The sequence below is a fragment of the Oncorhynchus mykiss genome, chromosome 15 (genome assembly GCF_013265735.2).
Source record: "Oncorhynchus mykiss isolate Arlee chromosome 15, USDA_OmykA_1.1, whole genome shotgun sequence".
Classification (NCBI taxonomy): Eukaryota; Metazoa; Chordata; class Actinopteri; order Salmoniformes; family Salmonidae; genus Oncorhynchus; species Oncorhynchus mykiss.
The window spans coordinates 70,270,761-70,290,113 of NC_048579.1; the positions used below are offsets into that span (position 1 = coordinate 70,270,761).

The following is a 19,353-nucleotide window of genomic DNA, read 5'->3' on the forward strand; positions in this document are numbered from 1 at the left end:
CCCAGTCTCAGGTCTTTTGCAGACTCCATCAGGTTTTCTTCCAGAATGGTCCTGTATTTGGTGCCATCCATCTTCCCATCAATTTTAACCATCTTCCCTGTCCCTACTGAAGAAAAGCAGGCCCAAACCATGATGCTGCCACTGCCATGTTTGACAGTGGGGATGGTGTGTTCAGGGTGTTGCTTTTACGCCAAACATAACGTTTTGCATTGTTGCCAAAAAGTTCAATTTTGGTTTCATCTGACCAGAGCACCTTCTTCCACATGTTTGGTGTGTCTCCCAGGTGGCTTGTGGCAAACTTTAAACAACACTTTTTATGGATATCTTTAAGAAATTGCTTTTTTCTTGCCACTCTTCCATAAAGGCCAAATTTGTGTAATATACGACTGATTGTTGTCCTATGGACAGAGTCTCCCACTTCAGCTGTAGATCTCTGCAGTTCATCCAGAGTGATCATGGGTGCCTCTTGGCTGCATCTCTGATCAGTCTTCTCCTTGTATGAGCTGAAAGTTTAGAGGGACGGCCAGGTCTTGGTAGATTTGCAGTGGTCTGATACTCCTTCCATTTCAATATTATCGCTTGCACAGTGCTCCTTGGGATCTTTTTGTATCCAAATCCGGCTTTAAACTTCTTCACAACAGTATCTCGGACCTGCCTGGTGTGTTCCTTGTTCTTCATGATGCTCTCTGCGCTTTTAACGGACCTCTGAGACTATCACAGTGCAGGTGCATTTATACGGAGACTTGATTACACACAGGTGGATTGTATTTATCATCATTAGTCATTTAGGTCAACATTGGATCATTCAGAGATCCTCACTGAACTTCTGGAGAGAGTTTGCTGCACTGAAAGTAAAGGGGCTGAATAATTTTGCACGCCCAATTTTTCAGTTTTTGATTTGTTAAAAAAGTTTGAAATATCCAATAAATGTCATTCCACTTCATGATTGTGTCCCACTTGTTGTTGATTCTTCACAAAAAAATACAGTTTTATATCTTTATGTTTGAAGCCTGAAATGTGGCAAAAGGTCGCGAAGTTCAAGGGGGCCGAATACTTTCGCAAGGCACTGTATATCAACGAATTGGCGCGGGCACTAGAAAAGTCTGCAGCACCCGGCCTCACCCTACTAGAATCCGAAGTCAAATGTCTACTGTTTGCTGATGATCTGGTGCTTCTGTCACCAACCAAGGAGGGCCTACAGCAGCACCTAGATCTTCTGCACAGATTCTGTCAAACCTGGGCCCTGACAGACCTGGGCCCTGACAGACCTGGGCCCTGACAGACCTGGGCTCTGACAGTAAATCTCAGGACCACAAATACAAATTCCATCTAGACACTGTTGCCCTAGAGCACACAAAAAAACGATACATACCTTGGCCTAAACATCAGCGCCACAGGTAACTTCCACAAAGCTGTGAACGATCTGAGAGACAAGGCAAGAAGGGCATTCTATGCCATCAAAAGGAACATAAAATTCAACATACCAATTAGGATCTGGCTAAAAATACTTGGATCAGTCATAGAGCCCATTGCCCTTTATGGTTGTGAGGTCTGGGGTCCGCTCACCAACCAAGACTTCACAAAATGGGAGAAACACCAAATTGAGACTCTGCATGCAGAATTCTGCAAAAATATCCTCTGTGTACAACGTAGAACACCAAATAATGCATGCAGAGCAGAATTAGGCCGATACCCACTAATTTGTAATGTCTTTATTGTTTTGAAACTTTTGTATGTGTATTGTTTACTGTACATTTTTATTGTTCCTTTTTTCACTTTTGTATATTATCTACCTCACTTGCTTTGGCAATGTTAACATATGTTTCCCATGCCAATAAAGGCTCAGAGAGAGAGAGAGAGAGAGAGAGAGAGAGAGAGAGAGAGAGAGAGAGAGAGAGAGAGAGAGAGAGAGAGAGAGAGAGATTTGGATCAGTGCTGTACTGGGACCTGCAAGACTGGAGCTAGGTGTATTTGGATCGGTGCTGTACTGGGACCTGTAAGACTGGAGCTCGGTGTATTTGGAGCAGTGCTGCGCTGCCTGTGGCTGCCGTTGGTTTGCCAGCCCATCTAATGACACACTGCTGCTCTCGGACCAGGAAGTGAGAAGGAGGATGGATACGGTGAGAAAAGAAGGGCCTCCCTCGCTCCCATTTCCTCTGCAGGGCTGTGGCTTTGTGGCCTACCTCTCCCTCCACTACCACTAGTACCTCCTCAACCCCATCTCCCCCCCAGTCCCTTGAGCTCTCCCCCTCCAAACACCCTCCGCCGGAATGCTCTCAATCTCCGCCAGATATTCCACTGTGGCTTTGGTGGTCACCTAGAATGGTGAGCTTTACTGAGCACACAGACATGAGTATTAGTAGAACCTGTACATTTGTGCCTTGCCAGGTCCATCCATCCATTCTTCCAGAATAAAAGGTGGCCTTTCCCCTCCTATTGCCATAAGAAGTGAGGAAGGACTGGATGTGTTTCAGCCATACAGTAGATGATGGCTCTGCGACCTGGCTGGATGACCTCATGGAGACATTTCTTCAGGTCCTGTCACAGATAAAGGGGACATAACCATCACCTATCGTCAAACTCATCTCCACTATCGATCACTCGTAACTATTGTTCGCATGTTGGTTTTCATCACGTCCCATCTCCGCTGTCTTTCCACCATGACACAGTTGGCCGCCATGCTATTTTGAGAGGTGTGGGTGTGGTTGGACTCTCATAGCCGAGCTTTAAGCACTGACCTGCTCAACTCGCTGCAGATGGAGGTGAACCGGAGACTGGTTTGACAGTGTTGACTTTGGAACCCGCTCTGCGGTTCAAGGCGAAACTTTCAGCACCATATTACTGTTTTGGGACCTGTAAATGCAGGTAGCAGAAGCACTCTTTATTCAGGGAAGCCTTTGTGGTGTACGGTAATTAACTTGGCAAACAGGCGGAAACAGGCAGGTGAGAAATGTGCCTTAAATTGCAGAGATTTCGTCAGAACCCTTTGGCTAAGCACACGTGGAACAGTCTCATGACAACGATGGTTTCCCAACAGTTATAGGCCAGTCTTGTGAGGTTGGACTCCTTCCAAGTCCTGTACAACTAGACAGCTCAGCAGTCAGGGGGCTAGATACAGTGGAGTTGGAGTTGAAGTCACGCCATTCATTCACATAATATCCTGTTTTTTTTAGTCTTGTCATGACAGCGCCGGTTTGATTGAAAACATGTGACCGTGAATGATGTTTTTTCTACAAACCAATGCCCTTATTAGGGTGGTTGTCCATCAGAGGCACTGCTTCAATACTTACCCTGCCAGTGACTGGGAAGCTAGGTGCCGGTTTGCATAGTCAGACATCTTCGTTTGTGATGGGCGGCCCAACCTGCCATGCATATTTTGGAATTCAGTGGACCCATTATCAGCTGTTCTTCGTTGGATAATGGTTTGAGTGGAACAGAGAAACTGAGGATTGGTTTGACTACTAGCTACAATGCTTTTTATTAATTTAACCCTTAATTTACCATGTAAGTTAACTGAGAACATATTCTTATTTACAGCAACAACCTGGGGAATAGTTACAGGGGAGAGGAGGGGGGGATGAATGAGCCAATTGGAAGTTGAGGATGATTAGGTGGCCATGATGGTATGAGGGGCAGATTGGGAATTTAGCCAGGGCACCGGGGTTAACACCCCAGTCTTACGATAACTGCCATGGGATCTTTAGTGACCACAGAGTCAGGACATCCGTTTCACGTCCCATACGAAAGACGGCACCCTACACAGGACAATGTCCCCAATCACTGCCCTGGGGCATTTGCATATTTATTTTTTTTAGTTCCTCCTAATGGCCTTCCAACACCACTTCCAGTAAGATCTGGTCTCTCATCCAGGGACTGACAAGGACCAACCCTGCTTGGATTCAGATGTAAGCCAGCAGTGGGATACAGGGTGGTATGCTGCTTAGTGTACATTGAGCCAGTTCAATCTGCAGGACAAGCCTGCTCACTTCTCTTCTTCAGTCCTCGTCTTCTATTGGATGATGCAGTGTTCAAATGTTCCGGTTTGGTGTGACGTGGTAATCCTCCCTACTCTCACACATCCCAGCCCCTAAACCGAACCAGATGTAGGCTTTCCATATTAATCTTTCACTCTCTTTTACGTCTCACACCACACTAGGAGCCGTTAAAAACCACACTTACATGTCCCATTTTGTCCAGTTAATAAACTCCAAATGCATTCAGGGTTGCCCGTTTCTCACCACTAGCTGTTGAAAAGCTAGGTCGAGAGAGGCGTTTAGCCAGCAGGAAAGTACATGGCATTTAGTGATCAATGACTCCATTTCCTTCACCACTAGACTAAATGAAAAATATCCCTCCTTTTCTCTTTTCTTGACAGAGAAAACAGAGTTGCCACTTTTCTGTTCAATTCCTCTGGATGTTCTGATTATTTGTTTGACAGGAATTAGCAAGGAGGTCGTTTTTTCTGCCACAACCGTCCGCCTGGCTGTCAGAGAAGCAGTTTTTCCCCACTGAGGCACTTTCAGATGCTGCACAAACCACAACTCCCAAACACTGGTGTCAGTCCTCTGCTCACCGCCTGTCTTTCCAAAGCCATATTCTGGAGCAGGAGGGAGAGAGGGAGAGGGAGAGAGGGAGAGAGGGAGAGAGGGAGAGAGAGAGAGAGAGAGAGAGAGAGAGAGAGAGAGAGAGAGAGAGAGAGAGAGAGAGAGAGAGACGGAAAAGAGTGAAATGCAGAGATTTCTTAATAACCTAGAACTCTTTCCGCCATGAAAAATAGTCCCAGGAACCAGACAAACTGCTTCTGTGTGAGGGATTATGTACTGGATAACTCTCCAAACTTATTTTTTTTTAATTTAACTTTTACTATTTCTTTCATCAAAGAGGAGGGCTGCCCCAGATGCAGGCAGCCAGTGAGAGGTGTCTATTTCTAGTGATCAGCGCTCGGCTACGGAGAGAGCTGTTTTGACAGTTGGAGCTGGGGAGTAACGTGCTGCTGAGGAATGCTGCTCAGAGAGAGAGAGAGAGGGGGGGGGGTGGGGGAGAGAGAGAGAGAGAGAGAGAGAGAGGGAGGGAGGGAGGGAGAGAGAGAGAGAGAGAGAGAGGGAGGGAGGGAGGGAGGGAGGGAGGGAGAGACATGCACTTAACCAGGTCTATAATCACTGGTGGAGTGGCGGTTACCTTCCAGAGGAGTTTACGCCCCCGAGGACTGTTTGGTTTTGTAGTTCTGACAGAAATGGAGAGGGAGGAGTGGTTGAGCTCTGACAGAGAGGAGGAGGGGGAGCAAGAGAAAGGGGGAGTGAACCGGTGGCGGAGAAACCTTCTCAGTTTCTGTAAATCCCACACGCTGTAGGCTACAGAATGACTGCGGCTGCTCTCCCACTCCAGACTTCTCTCTGAGAGGCAGCCCTCTCTTTATTTTGTCTTCTCCTTCCCCTCTTTTTCTCTGCCAGACGTCAGGAGGAGACACAGGGCTCTTATTTGTGTGGGAAACTGAGGGAAACGACTCCTCTCTCTGTTTTTTCAACCTCTTCCTCCTGTCTGCTTTTGAACTCTCTCTCTCTGGATGTGACGGACCATGCCGGTGGTAGGAGTAGCCTCCAAGCTCAGACAACCCTCAGTGGGCTCCAAGCCGGTCCACAGCGCTCTCCCCATCCCCAACCCGGGCAGAACCGCTGCCACACGGGGGTACATGGCCAGGACCCCAGAGCTGAGGGGGTCAGAATCCCCCCTGCTCTCCTCCTGTCAGCTGTCACTCAAGTCAGAGTACCAGGAGAGGAGGACACAGCAGAAACAACAGGGACGGAGCAAGGAGACAGAGGAGAGTAAGATCTGCAAGGTCAGTGACAGTGTGTTGTTACTGGGGGACATGCTGTCACTCTGTGGCTCCTTCTCCCTTCAAACTCTACTCTCTAAATGATTTCTGTCTGTGCAGGGGGAATTGATTAGCTCTACAGGTGGCTGTGCTGGCTGGCCAAGTCTGAGTGAGCTACCTAACAGAGGCAGGCTTGTTGGATTTTCTTTAGACTGTTCTATTTCTGTGTGACTAGATGACTCATTTAGAAATCAATGTGGTCTTGGTTCAGCAAGTTATAGCAGGTGCCATGCTCTCTATATACTATTGGGTGGAGGTCTGCTTGCAGCACTTAGCAAACTTTAAAAAGTAGATGTCAAACCTCCTTAACTATACCCAATCCTCCTTAACCATGCCCAATCCTCCTTAACTATACCCAATCCTCCTTAACTATACCCAATCCTCCTTAACCATGCCCAATCCTCCATAACTATACCCAATCCTCCTTAACTATACCCAATCCTCCTTAACCATGCCCAATCCTCCTTAACTATACCCAATCCTCCTTAACCATGCCCAATCCTCCATAACTATACCCAATCCTCCTTAACTATACCCAATCCTCCTTAACTATACCCAATCCTCCTTAACTATACCCAATCCTCCTTAACCCTGCCCAATCCTCCTTAACTATACCCAATCCTCCTTAACTATACCCAATCAGGAAATAGCTGTTTTTGATGTGGTATTTTCTCATAGACTACATGGAATTGTGACATAAATACTTTAAATGCCTCTAAATAATTTCAGCACCATTTTATTTATCTTTTGTGTCCTTCCATTGCTTTGCGCTGTGATGCAGTCTCAAACTCTGTCAGTTGACTCGCAAATCTGTCATTAAGTGGGGCAACGTGTCACAGAACCAGAGTGCCGACATTCATGTGTGTGCGCCGCATTGTCGTGTTGCGCTCAGTCTATTAAGATCCCTATCTGTGAAATGAACCGTGCTGGCTGTTTTATAGGAGGAAAAAGCTATGCATAGTAATCACTGCTACCTGAGAAGCCCCTCTGAATCTGACATGCCCTGAATACAAACACCCCCTCTCCTCTCAGCTTTCCCCTCGTGTGGAGTAACGTTTCAGATGGCTAGCTGGCGTTTCCCCCCTCTGAGCGCTACTAAAGCCCATTCTCAGGCCCAGACGTATTAAAAAGGCGTGGTAAGAATGGCTAGCGAATGATAGACATGAACGGATCGCCTTAAGTGCTTTCCCATACTAAAGTCAGCCGGTGCCAAGTTCTTTGGGAGTGTTTTAGAATGTTGGAAATTGGACTCATGACAAGTGGAGAAGGCGGGGTCCGTCTCGGAAAGGAAGCGAAAGGATTTCAAATATCCCCGCCAAATAGTTTTGGTAGTGCATGCTCGCCCTACATCTTCGACCTGTCAAAATACCAACAGACTTTCTTGTTTTCCTGGTCGCTCCGGCCAAGTCTCCTTGTTTACTGCTGGGGCTTCTGGGAACACTCTGGGAGCCTTTTCTTTTTTGTCTTCAAGTTCTTAACTGACTCAGGGGCCGCTTTTCTCCTGGAAATATGTGCTGACATCAAAGAGCTGAGCAGCTGAGCGCTACCTCCTGGATCCTCGTAGCGTGTCCGTGACTGACTGGAAAGCGCATGCAGGGCCAGAGCAAGGGGAAGTGTGTTTTATCATTAACCCGGTGCTGAACCGGTAACTCTGTTAAATGCACTCCATAAACCATCGGTTTCTATGCACGCTGTTGAAAGGGTTCTGCATCCTCCCTTTTGGTGTCACAACCCTTGAGTGAACAACCCCTGAGTGAACAACAACACACTTGACTTATTTCACTTTTCTCTAGTGGGAGGAGCTGGGAAAAGCTGGATGGTGCTGGGAGGAGCTGGGAGGTGCTTGGGGGTGCTGGGAGGTGCTGGGAGGTGATGGGAGGAGCTGGGAGGAGCTGGGAGGTGCTTGGGGGTGCTGGGAGGTGCTGCGAGGTGCTGGGAGGTGCTGGGAGGAGCTGGGAGGAGCTGGGATGTGACGTAGTGTAGTGCAATTTGTTTTGGAGCGGAGGGTCGGGGGCTAAAACATAATTCTACTAATTTGTAAACTGCTCATTGACCAGAACTAAGCCCCGCAATAGATTTGATTTGAAAATAACAATATGTTCATAGCTTGATAACATTGAGACACGATCACGTCTCTTTTTATTGGTGGGAATACGTGGTGAACAGATTTCCTAAATTAAACACATTTTTCCTGGTTCTAATTTTTTGACCATCAGCATAAACAATGGGGGGGGGGGGGGGGTAATCCTCCCCTGTCGGAGAAGTAGAGATAGGGTGCATGTTGTCATTACTCCTCAGTGTGACAGTAGTAGAGATAGGGTGCATGTTGTCATTACTCCTCAGTGTGACAGTAGTAGAGATAGGGTACATGTTGTCATTACTCCTCAGTGTGACAGTAGTAGAGATAGGGTACATGTTGTCATTACTCCTCACAGTGACTGACAGTAGTAGAGATAGGGTACATGCTGTCATTACTCCTCGCAGTGACTGACAGTAGTAGAGATAGGGTACAGGCTGTCATTACTCCTCAGTGTGACAGTAGTAGAGATAGGGTACATGTTGTCATTACTCCTCAGTGTGACAGTAGTAGAGATAGGGTACATGTTGTCATTACTCCTCAGTGTGACAGTAGTAGAGATAGGGTACATGCTGTCATTACTCCTCAGTGTGACAGTAGTAGAGATAGGGTACATGTTGTCATTACTCCTCAGTGTGACAGTAGTAGAGATAGGGTACATGTTGTCATTACTCCTCACAGTGACTGACAGTAGTAGAGATAGGGTACATGATGTCATTACTCCTCGCAGTGACTGACAGTAGTAGAGATAGGGTACATGATGTCATTACTCCTCAGTGTGACAGTAGTAGAGATAGGGTACATGTTGTCATTACTCCTCACAGTGACTGACAGTAGTAGAGATAGGGTACATGTTGTCATTACTCCTCAGTGTGACAGCAGTAGAGATAGGGTACATGTTGGCATTACTCCTCACAGTGACTGACAGTAGTAGAGATAGGGTGCATGTTGTCATTACTCCTCACGGTGACTGACAGTAGTAGAGATATGGTACATGCTGTCATTACTCCTCGCAGTGACTGACAGTAGTAGAGATAGGGTACATGATGTCATTACTCCTCAGTGTGACAGTAGTAGAGATAGGGTACATGTTGTCATTACTCCTCACAGTGACTGACAGTAGTAGAGATAGGGTACATGTTGTCGTTACTCCTCAGTGTGACAGTAGTAGAGATAGGGTACATGCTGTCATTACTCCTCACAGTGACTGACAGTAGTAGAGATAGGGTACATGATGTCATTACTCCTCAGTGTGACAGTAGTAGAGATAGGGTACATGTTGGCATTACTCCTCCACAGTGACTGACACAGCTTGTTCTGTGTGGAGTGGCTGAAAGGAAGGATTCAGGGTGATCAAACAGAAGTGTGTGTGTGTGCGTGTGCGTGTGTGTGTGTGTGTGTGTGTGTGTGTGTGTGTGTGTGTGTGTGTGTGTGTGTGTGTGTGTGTATATACCCTTGCTGCATAATGCATGCTTGTGTGGACTTGTTTGTCCTTGGTTAAGCACTGGGCTGGCAGCTCTCCTTGTTTAGTGTTTACCAGACTGTGTTGTTATTCCTAACTGAGAGAAAGTTTGAAGGGAATCTCATGACACAAACACACACTACTTCAGAGCCTGTAATGTGTTGGAGACCATTGATCATGATTGGGAATAAAAGGAGGGATTCCACATGACAAGTGGTTAATGTTAACCGGTTTCAAACTAATTATGAGCTAAACATATCCAATGCTTCTGTTTGAAAATGACAAATAACTGTGGTTTGTAGGGTGTGTTTAGAACATCCATGCTTTAGGGCATCAATAATATTGAGGGCTGAATAGTGTGTGTGTGTGTATGTGTGTGTGCATTTGTGTGTGCCTGCTTTTGCACATGTCTGCGTTCAATCTATACGATTGTACGTGTTGGCATTCTTAGGAGGCCTCCTTCCTTCGGTGGTCTTGCATAACACCTGCATTCTTCCCCGGGACCTCAGTTAATCCATCCAAGGCTGACCTGTCAAGAGATCCTCCTCCCTGTGATTGAGATGAGATCCAGGACACACACACACAGTCACACACACATACACACTGTAGTACTCACTGACATACCTTGTCAGTCACTGTAGAATGAAGAGGTACTGGAGGTGAATGTGGTTGTAATGAAGTGCCACGGCTCTGCTGATGGGATCTGTGGCTCGGAGCCTTGGCAGATACCCAGCTACAGTGGTGAGGGAGGCGTCGTCCCAAATGGAACCCTATTTCTTATATAGTGCCCTACTTTTGATGGGCCAATAGAGTTCTGGTTAAAAGTAGTGCACTATATAGGGAAAAGGGGGCAATTTGGAATGCAGACAGAGTGTGAGCAGCCCTTGAGCGTGAGCAGTGTTATTCATTTTTCGACACCTTTTACAATCATCGATTTCTCAACCTCCCACTAAGAGTTTTTTGTTGTTGTTGTCATTTTATTCAATCCGATGCCATAACGTCAAACAAAATAAACCCTCTTTGGGTTACAGAATATGAAGAATGATTGACAGGTTAGACGTAGATCCCAGTTTGTCCTGCTAGTATGAATAACAGCAACATCTGCTCCTTTCACACCTTTCCTGTGTCACTGCATCTGATTCCGTGAGACCGCGGATGTCACATCCTCCCTAGGTCATCCCAGTTACGAGCAGGAAAGAGCAATGGGAAATTGACATACATATTCTCCTGAAGGGAATCAATAGAATCGTGGGGTGCTGATGTGTTAGACTTTCCAGCTGAGACTCGAAATGGACGCCCTGCTGCTGATGTCTGAGCCGAGATTTATCATGGTTCTTTTTTGGTTGGCCGCCATGGTATGGTTTCTAGCCCTGGTGTCTGAGCCGAGATTTTTCATGGTTCTTTTTTGGTTGGCCACCATGTTATGGTTTCTATCCCTGTCTCCGTTTGAAGTGCATCCCTGATTAGAAATGACTGGCAGGTTTAATCCATGTGGTGTTAGCCTGCCTACGCATGTCTAATCAGTTATTACATCAAGGAAGGGAGAAAGGAAAGATGCAGTCATAAGGAATTCAAACATGGGCCCTTTCATGCTTCAAGGTACCAAGGTAAAGTTTTTGCCAGGCTGCAATCAGAGATTAGATCGGACACAGGCCAACTGTCTCTACTCTCACTCCTTCCCAATGGAAACACTGCACATGCACTTACTAGAACCATTATAATAGATTTACTGTAGAACAATTCTCCACATGACTACTGCACCCAGTTTGTGTCTTAGAAATACACACGATGCCTCAGGTCAGGTCATGAAACACAGGCTCTGTTACCATGCTCTGTTCCCTTGGCTGCTATGGCAACCATACATAGCCGTGTAACCTTAGCGAGGGGATGTTGCCACTTCTGAATATGTGTATCAGTTTTTGTTTGCTGGAAGCGCAGACAACTGGCAAGATACCTGGCGCAAACATCCTGTGGATCTTCTTCCACACATCCTGTTGTTTGTCTCTGATCTGACCTGCCAAAATGTCAGCAAGAAGAGATGAACCAGAGAGTGCGATTGCACATGGCCTTGTTTGCTGCAACGGCGCATCTCCTCCACCTCTCACTACGCCTAGGTGCTGATAAACCCCTGCAGGAGGGGCCAGCAGGGAGAGGAGGAAAGTGGTGAGCTCAGGGATCCGTGTTAGGTCTCACTGGCTCTGGAGTTAGTGTGGGGAATGTAAACACAGCTCCTCTCCCCACTGGCTCAGATGCTGCCGAGGCAGCCGCCCTAGTCTGGTCTGCAGAGCTTGGGGTCCCTGCCAGCTCTTCCCGTCAGAGACAGAGGGAGGTGGGGAGGGAGGCCGAGCCGGTGGTTGTGTCCTAGCCATGGGTGGTCTGGTCTGGCTGCCTGGGCTCCTTATCTGGAAGAGAGGGAGAAGCCCCGGGGAAGTGGCGGTGTGTTGACCCCAGGCATGCAGCACAGGGCCCTGCTTCCCTTTTTACCACATGTCCACTGGGATAACAGGGATAGCTACACAGGACCTCTGGGATAACAGGGATAGCTACACAGGACCTCTGGGATAACAGGGATAGCTACACAGGACCTCTGGGATAACAGGGATAGCTACACAGGACCTCTGGGATAACAGGGATAGTTACACATGACCTCTGGGATAACAGGGATAGCTACACAGGACCTCTGGGATAACAGGGATAGCTACACAGGACCTCTGGGATAACAGGGATAGTTACACAGGAAATCTGGTCTCTCCTAGTCTGTCTTTCTCTCTCTCTGTCTCTCTCTGTCCCTCTCCCCTTCTCTCTGCCTGCCTGCCTGCCTGTCTGTCTGTCAGTCTGTCTGTTTCTCTCTCTCTCTCTCTCACTCTCTCTCTCTCTCGCTCTCTCTCTCTCTCTCTCTGTCTCTCTCTACCTATGTCTGTCTGTCTGTCTGTCTCTCTCTCTCTCTCTCTCTCTCTCTCTCTCTCTCTCTCTCTCTCTCACACTCTCATTCTCACTCTCTGTCAGTTTTTATTGGTATTCGTGCCGTGGGGAGTCAACTGCCGGCTCCTTGTGTAAAGCTTGGAGGGAGAACACACAGAGGGGTTGGTGTTTACAGTACGGCCGCACCAGTTTTAAATAACTTCTGTGGATCTCGAGTCAGTCTTTGTGTGAAACAGGAAGAATAATAGGTCTTTAAAAAAGGCCCGCCGGGTTAACGGTGAAGGATTTCAGACGCATCCTGTTTTTCCAGGGACAAGCTTTTGAGACAAGGCTTGAGGTATATCGGGCTCTGTCGTACATTTTGGAGAGTAAATTGAAAAACAACATACTTAATGGATGCAGCATGCTCTCCATTGAAAAAGTATTGGCCTCACATTGGGCTGCATTTGACCCCGAACCTCGAGGCTACAGTAGTGACAAACAACATAATGGGCACAAGTGGTCCTGTTACCTCTTAGAATGGTCCTGTTACCTCTTAGAATGGTCCTGTTACCTCTTAAAATTGTCCTGTTACCTCTTATGGTGGTCCGGTTACCTTTTATAATGGTCCTGTTACCTCTTATGGTGGTCCTGTTACCTATTATAGTGATCATGTTACCTCTTATAGTGGTCCTACTACCTATTATAATGGTCATGTTACCTCTTATAGGGATCCTGTTACCTTTTATAATGGTCCTGTTACCTCTTATGGTGGTCCGGTTACCTTTTATAATGGTCCTGTTACCTCTTATGGTGGTCCTGTTACCTATTATAGTGATCATGTTACCTCTTATAGTGGTCCTACTACCTATTATAATGGTCATGTTACCTCTTATAGGGATCCTGTTATCTCTTATTGTGGGTATGTCACCTCTTATAGTGGTCCTGTTACCTCTTATAGTGGTCCTACTACCTCTTATTGTGGTCCTGCTACCTCTTATAGGGGTCCTACTACCTCTTATTGTGGTCCTGCTACCTCTTATAGTGGTCCTGTTACCTCTTATAGGGATCCTGTTACCTCTTATAGGGATCCTGTTATCTCTTATAGTGGCCCTGTTAGCTCTTATGGTGGTCCTGTTACCTCTTATAGGGATCCTGTTACCTCTTATAGGGATCCTGTTATCTCTTATAGTGGCCCTGTTAACTCTTATGGTGGTCCTGTTACCTCTTACAGTGATCCTGTTATCTCTTATGGTGGTCCTGTTATCTCTTATGGTGGTCCTGCTACCTCTTATAGTGGTCCTGTTACCTCTTATGGTGGTCCTGTTACCTCTTATAGTGATCCTGTTACCTCTTATGGTGATCCTGTTACCTCTTATAGGGGTCCTGTTCCCTCTTATGGTGGTCCTGCTACGTCTTATAGCCTTTTTCCTTGAATGTTTTTTCTGGGATCTCTTCATCCCTCTGTTATGGTCATGGCGTACTCGCAGGGTACTAGAGATGATTGGATGCAGGACTGTCACCCATGCTGTAGCAGTACAGCCTCACAATCCCCTGCGTGAGAGGCCTCACAACCACACACACACACAGACATCAGGCAGCAGGTCCACACAACAGATCCACACAGTCCCTCTGGGCCTTCTGCTAGTTCAAAGGTATGGCTGTTAAATGATCTTAGAGAGGCAGGGCTCTCCAATGCCACTGGCTTGTTGTTTCACGCCATAAAAGAACAAAAGAAACAGGGGCCAAAGCCATACTCAGGGTACAGCACAGACACACACACACACACACACACACACACACACACACACACACACACACACACACACACACACACACACACACACACACACACACACACACACACACACACACACACACACAAGAACAGACACACATACACATTGTTGGTTAAGGGCTTGTAAGTAAGCATTTCACTTTAAGGTATGTGACAAATATAATTAGATTTGACACACGTAGGTCAAGTGCATCTTGTCTTTCACCTTTTCCTCGAACTCTCTCCGTTTGTCTCGTTAGCTGTTTTCAGTTCATCACCCTTGCTTCAGGTTCCCTCCTGTGTCCTTTATTATCTCTCTCTCTCAATCCCTTCTTTTCAAATCCCCTCCATTTTTTATCCTATCCTCTTGCTCTTTCTGCATCCCAAATGGTATCTCTATTCCATATATAGTGGACTACTTTTACCCAGAGTCCTATGGGCGGCCTATGGTCCCTGGTCAGAAGTAGTCCACTATATAGGGAATAGGCTGGCATTTGGGATAAAGCCTCATTCTGGGTATTCCTCTCATTAGTCACTACCACATTCCTCCCCTTTCCATCCCTCCTGGAATCTCTCTGTACTCCATTCCTTTACGTCTCTTTACCCTGCTCTCTCTCTACCCTCTCAGCCTTCTCCTTTCTCTCTCCCTATATCTCTCTCGATGTTTTGATGAGACAGACATGGGGGGGTTCAGTCCACACACCTGGCACTGAGACCACCACTGATTATCTCTACCACACACAGAGGTCACCCCATACCCCCTTCACTCCCCCCTCTCCCGTGTCCCGGCCTCTGTCTGGGCTTTGCACCGGGGAGGAACATCTGTGCAACCACAACACCGGCCTCATTAGCAATCAGCAGGGCCTAGGACAGCTAGCCGACAGCCCGCACACTGTTAATGTGAAACAGGGTGAGGGGAGAAGAGGAGAGGGGAGAGGAGGAGAAGGCAGAGGAGGAGGAGAGGAGGGGAGGATAGAGGAGGAGAGGAGGAGAGGAGAGGGTAGAGGAGGAGAGGAGAGGGAGAGAAGGAGGAAGAAGAGGAGAGGGTAGAGGAGGAGAGAGGAGAATAGAGGAGAAGAGGAGGAGAGCAGAGGGTAGAGGAGGAGAGGGTAGAAGAGGAGAGGGGGAAGAGGAGGAGAGGGGAGTGTAGAGGAGGAGGGGAGGGTAGAGGAAGAGAGGGGAGGGTAGAGGAAGAGAGGGGAGAGGAAGAGAGGAGAGAGGAGAGGAGAGGGTAGAGGAGGAGAGGGTAGAGGAGGAGGGGAGAGGGTAGAGGAGTAGAGGAGAGGGGAGAGAGGAGTGGAGGTTGGCGTGAGTCAGGAGAGATCTGCGTTACCCTGTGATTCCGGCCTTACACACATTAACACTCCCTAACTAGCAAACACAATTCTGGGATTTCCTGCCCTTCGGGCTCCTGGGTAATGGACCTGATAGCATATAGAAGGTAAATGGCAGTCAGAAAAGGACTTGACTAGAGCAAAGTGCACTGGACTATTACACCATACTGAGGCTGCGTCTCAAATGGCACCCTAGTCCCTATATAGTGTACTACTTTTGGCCAGAGCCCTGGTTAAATGTAGTGCACTACATGGGGAATAGGGTGCCACTTGAGACGCACAGAGACGAGCCTTAGCTGTTTTAATGGATTTCATGAGAGGAAAGCCCGTTCTCTGTGTCTGGATATGGGTCGCTGTCTCTTTGCCTTTGGCCTGTGTTTATGTATTCTAGTGAGTAATGCCACACAGCAGGTAGAGGAAGAGAGGGGAGAGGGGAGAGGAAGAGAGGAGAGAGGAGAGGAAGAGAGGGGAGGGTAGAGGAAGAGAGGGGAGAGGAGGAGAGGAGAGGAGAGGGGAGGGTAGAGGAGGAGAGGGGAGAGGGGAGAGGAAGAGAGGAGAGAGGAGAGGCGAGGAGAGGGTAGAGGAGGAGAGGGTAGAGGAGGAGAGGGTAGAGGAGCATGTTAGAGGTTTTAGTATTGTATGATGGAGTCACCACGACCCCCACAAGCATCCATGGTCATTATTGTCCCTTTATTTCAATGTACTCATGTCAGTTGAATCCTTTTTATAACATGTCTTTGCAGCTTATGTAAAACTCTATCAAACATAACATGGATATCTTTACCATATTCTAAGGATTTTGTTTTTAGTACACAATTATCTCATTTGATAAAATACTGAGTGTTGGCGCATACCCCAGAGAATTGGTTGTGACATCCCCCACGGGCTGGACATCTCGTCCAACTGGGCATCCCCTACGGGCTGGACATCTCGTCCAACTGGGCATCCCCCACGGGCTGGACATCTCGTCCAACTGGGCCCTTTCGCTCCCGGACAGCGTGTAAAGGTCATTGTGGCAGCGCTTGATCTGTACTTCTCCTTTTGGTCATGGTAAATGGAGTGTGAAAGTGGATGTTGTGCTGAGAGGGTAGCCTGCTTTTTTGGGACTGCCTGGCCCTTTGTGTGTGTGTGTGCGCATGCACGTGTACGTGTGTGTGTGTGTGTGTGTGCGTGTGTGTGCGTGCATGTGTGTGTGCATGTGTGTGTGTGTGCGTGTGCTCGTGCGCGTGTGTGTGTACGTGTGCGTGTGTGTGTGCGTGCGTGTGTGCATGTGTGTGCGTGTGTGTGCGTGCGTGTGTGCATGTGTGTGTGTGTGTGCGTGCGTGCGTGTGTGTGTGTGCATGTGTGCGTGTGTGTGTGTGTGTGTCCGTGTCCAGACTACCGAGTTCACAGGCGTGTGGGAGAAAGGGCCGCGGCGACTGTGAACGTGGGCGAAGCTGTAACCAATCAGTTCTTGGGTTTCTCACAGTACGAGGGCAAATGGCTCTGACCCAGTTGCAGTACAGAGATGGTGAACATTGTGAATTTCTTCTGCAAAGTGGAATTTCTAATTTGGTCTGGTCACGTCTGTCCGGGGTGTTTCTCTTCCCTACTGTACACAGCTTTACACTGCCTGTGTCTGGTCCTCTGCACGCACAGTGTCCTAATATAAGGTGCTCTCTACCACAGTGTCCTAATATAAGGTGCTCTCTACCACAGTGTCATAATATAAGGTGCTCTCTACCACAGTGTCCTAATATAAGGTGCTTTCTACCACAGTGTCATAATATAAGATGCTCTCTACCACAGTGTCATAATATAAGGTGCTCTCTACCACAGTGTCATAATATAAGGTGCTCTCTACCACAGTGTCATAATATAAGGTGCTCTCTACCACTGTGTCCTAATATAAGGTGCACTCTACCACAGTGTCCTAATATAAGGTGCTCTCTACCACAGTGTCCTAATAAAAGGTGCTCTCTACCACAGTGTCCTAATATAAGGTGCTCTCTACCACAGTGTCCTAATATAAGGTGCTCTCTACCACAGTGTCCTAATATAAGGTGCTCTCTACCACAGTGTCCTAATATAAGGTGCTCTCTACCACAGTGTCATAATATAAGGTGCTCTCTACCACAGTGTCCTAATATAAGGTGCTCTCTACCACAGTGTCATAATTAAAGATGCTCTCTACCACAGTGTGCTAATAGAAGGTGCTCTCTACCACAGTGTCCTTATATAAGGTGCTCTCTTCCACAGTGTCCTAATATAAGGTGCTCTCTTCCACAGTGTCCTAATTAAAGATGCTCTCTACCACAGTGTCCTAATATAAGGTGCTCTCTACCACAGTGTCCTAATGTAAGGTGCTCTCTACCACAGTGCAAATATACTTCTCTTTTGTACAACTAATTTCTGTCTCCACACCGGGCCTTAAAAGCGTTGCCATTAAAGAGTGTTAAGTTTGCCCATAAAGTGTGTTAACTTTGCCATTAATGACTGTTAACATGAACTACTGCCCCTCAGCTTTGCCCCTGGAGGCCGGAACTGAATTCGCCCCCTTCTCTCTCTCTTCTCCCCTCCTCTCTCTCCTTCTCCTCCTCCTTCTCTCTCTTCTCCTCTTCATTCTCTCCCTCCTTCTGGCTCTCCTATTCTCCCTCTCCTTCTCTCTCTCCTTCTCCTCCTCCTCCTCATTCTCGCTCTACTTCTCCTTCTCCTCCTCCTCCTTCTCCCCATCCTTCTCTCTCTCCTTCTCCTCCTCCTTCTCTCTCTTCTCCTCCTCCTTCTCCCCCTCCTTCTCCCTCTCCTCCTCTCCCTGCTCTCTCTCTCTTCTCCTCATTCTCCCCCTCCTTCTCCCTCTCCTTCTCTCCCTCCTCTCTCTCTCTCTTCTCCTCCTCATTCTCCCCCTCCTTCTCCCTCTCCTCCTCTCCCTGCTCTCCCTCCTTCTGGCTCTCCTTCTCTCTCTCCTTCTCCTCCTCCTCCTTCTCTCTCTCCTTCTCCTTCTCCTCTCCTTCTGTCCTTCCTCTCCCTCTCCTCTCCTTCTCTCCCTCCTTTTCCCCTCATTCTGCCTCTCTAACAAACCGCTGGTATTTATACTCTGGCTAGTTGTTCTCACAGGGTAGTCTCCTGACACGAATTGCACTTAGTTTATTTACTGGCCAACTTGTGTTGTGAAAGCTCCTATGTTTTTACAGCCCAATCCTTGATGCGTCTTGTGAGACCGTTTGAGAGTCTGAGTTTAATTTCTTCCCAGTACTGTTACTGTTGAAGTTTGTCGACCGGCCAAGGGGCAGCCATTGCTGGGCCCACGCTCATGAGAAACGACCTCTGTGCACTGCTTTGTGCTCCCGGATGGAGGAACAAGTTCCTCTCTATTCACTGTTGATGAATAGAAATGGCTCTATAGACTCATATTTGTCCGTGTAATCTCCTTAATAGCGTAATTGCCTTGCCCACATGGTAAGTAAGTAGGATGTTTTGAAACACAGGGAATCTTTGTCTTTTTCTTTGGTTTATGTATCTACACCCATGATAGGTTCACTCTCGGTTCAGGGCAGCCATTAACCTCCGGGGGAGATGTGTGATGGTCCTTGACGCTAAGAAGAATGGACAAACAAATATTCTTTCATAATCTGTTAATGAGCTGGAAGGAGTGGCGGCCATCTTGGAAGGGGAGTGTCAATACTTGTGTTATGACAGAGGGACAAGAGACTCATTGTGTCCAATCACAGCCTTTATGTGAGAGGGGTCGCTCGCCAACGGCTGTCGGACCAAAGTCTATGGTGTGCTTTATGTCTGGCACCGAACATTCCTCTCTCTCCCACCTGATATCACTTGTGTATTCTTCACTGTATTTTTCTGTTCAGACTCGGAGAGCAAGAGACAGAGGCTTTTGTGTTCAGCGGAGCTGTGTGTCTGACACGAAAGAGACACCTTAAAGTGATTTACCAAGGT

General features: G+C 47.5%; 1 protein-coding gene across 10 annotated transcripts in view; it reads left to right on the forward strand.

Annotated features, from left to right (window-relative positions):
* The first annotated feature begins 5,316 nt into the window (after positions 1–5,316).
* Positions 5,317–19,353, forward strand: part of nav3 (neuron navigator 3) — a 242,139-nt gene continuing 228,102 nt past the window's right edge. For 5 of the 10 annotated variants that reach the window (XM_036945151.1, XM_036945152.1, XM_036945153.1 and 2 more), the window contains exon 1: positions 5,317–5,836. In XM_036945151.1, the coding sequence (XP_036801046.1) occupies positions 5,576–5,836 (261 nt within the window). In that variant the 5' untranslated portion in view covers positions 5,317–5,575. The remainder of the gene's footprint in view (positions 5,837–19,353) is intronic. The other 5 variants (XM_036945157.1, XM_036945158.1, XM_036945156.1 and 2 more) reach the window with 2 other exon arrangements.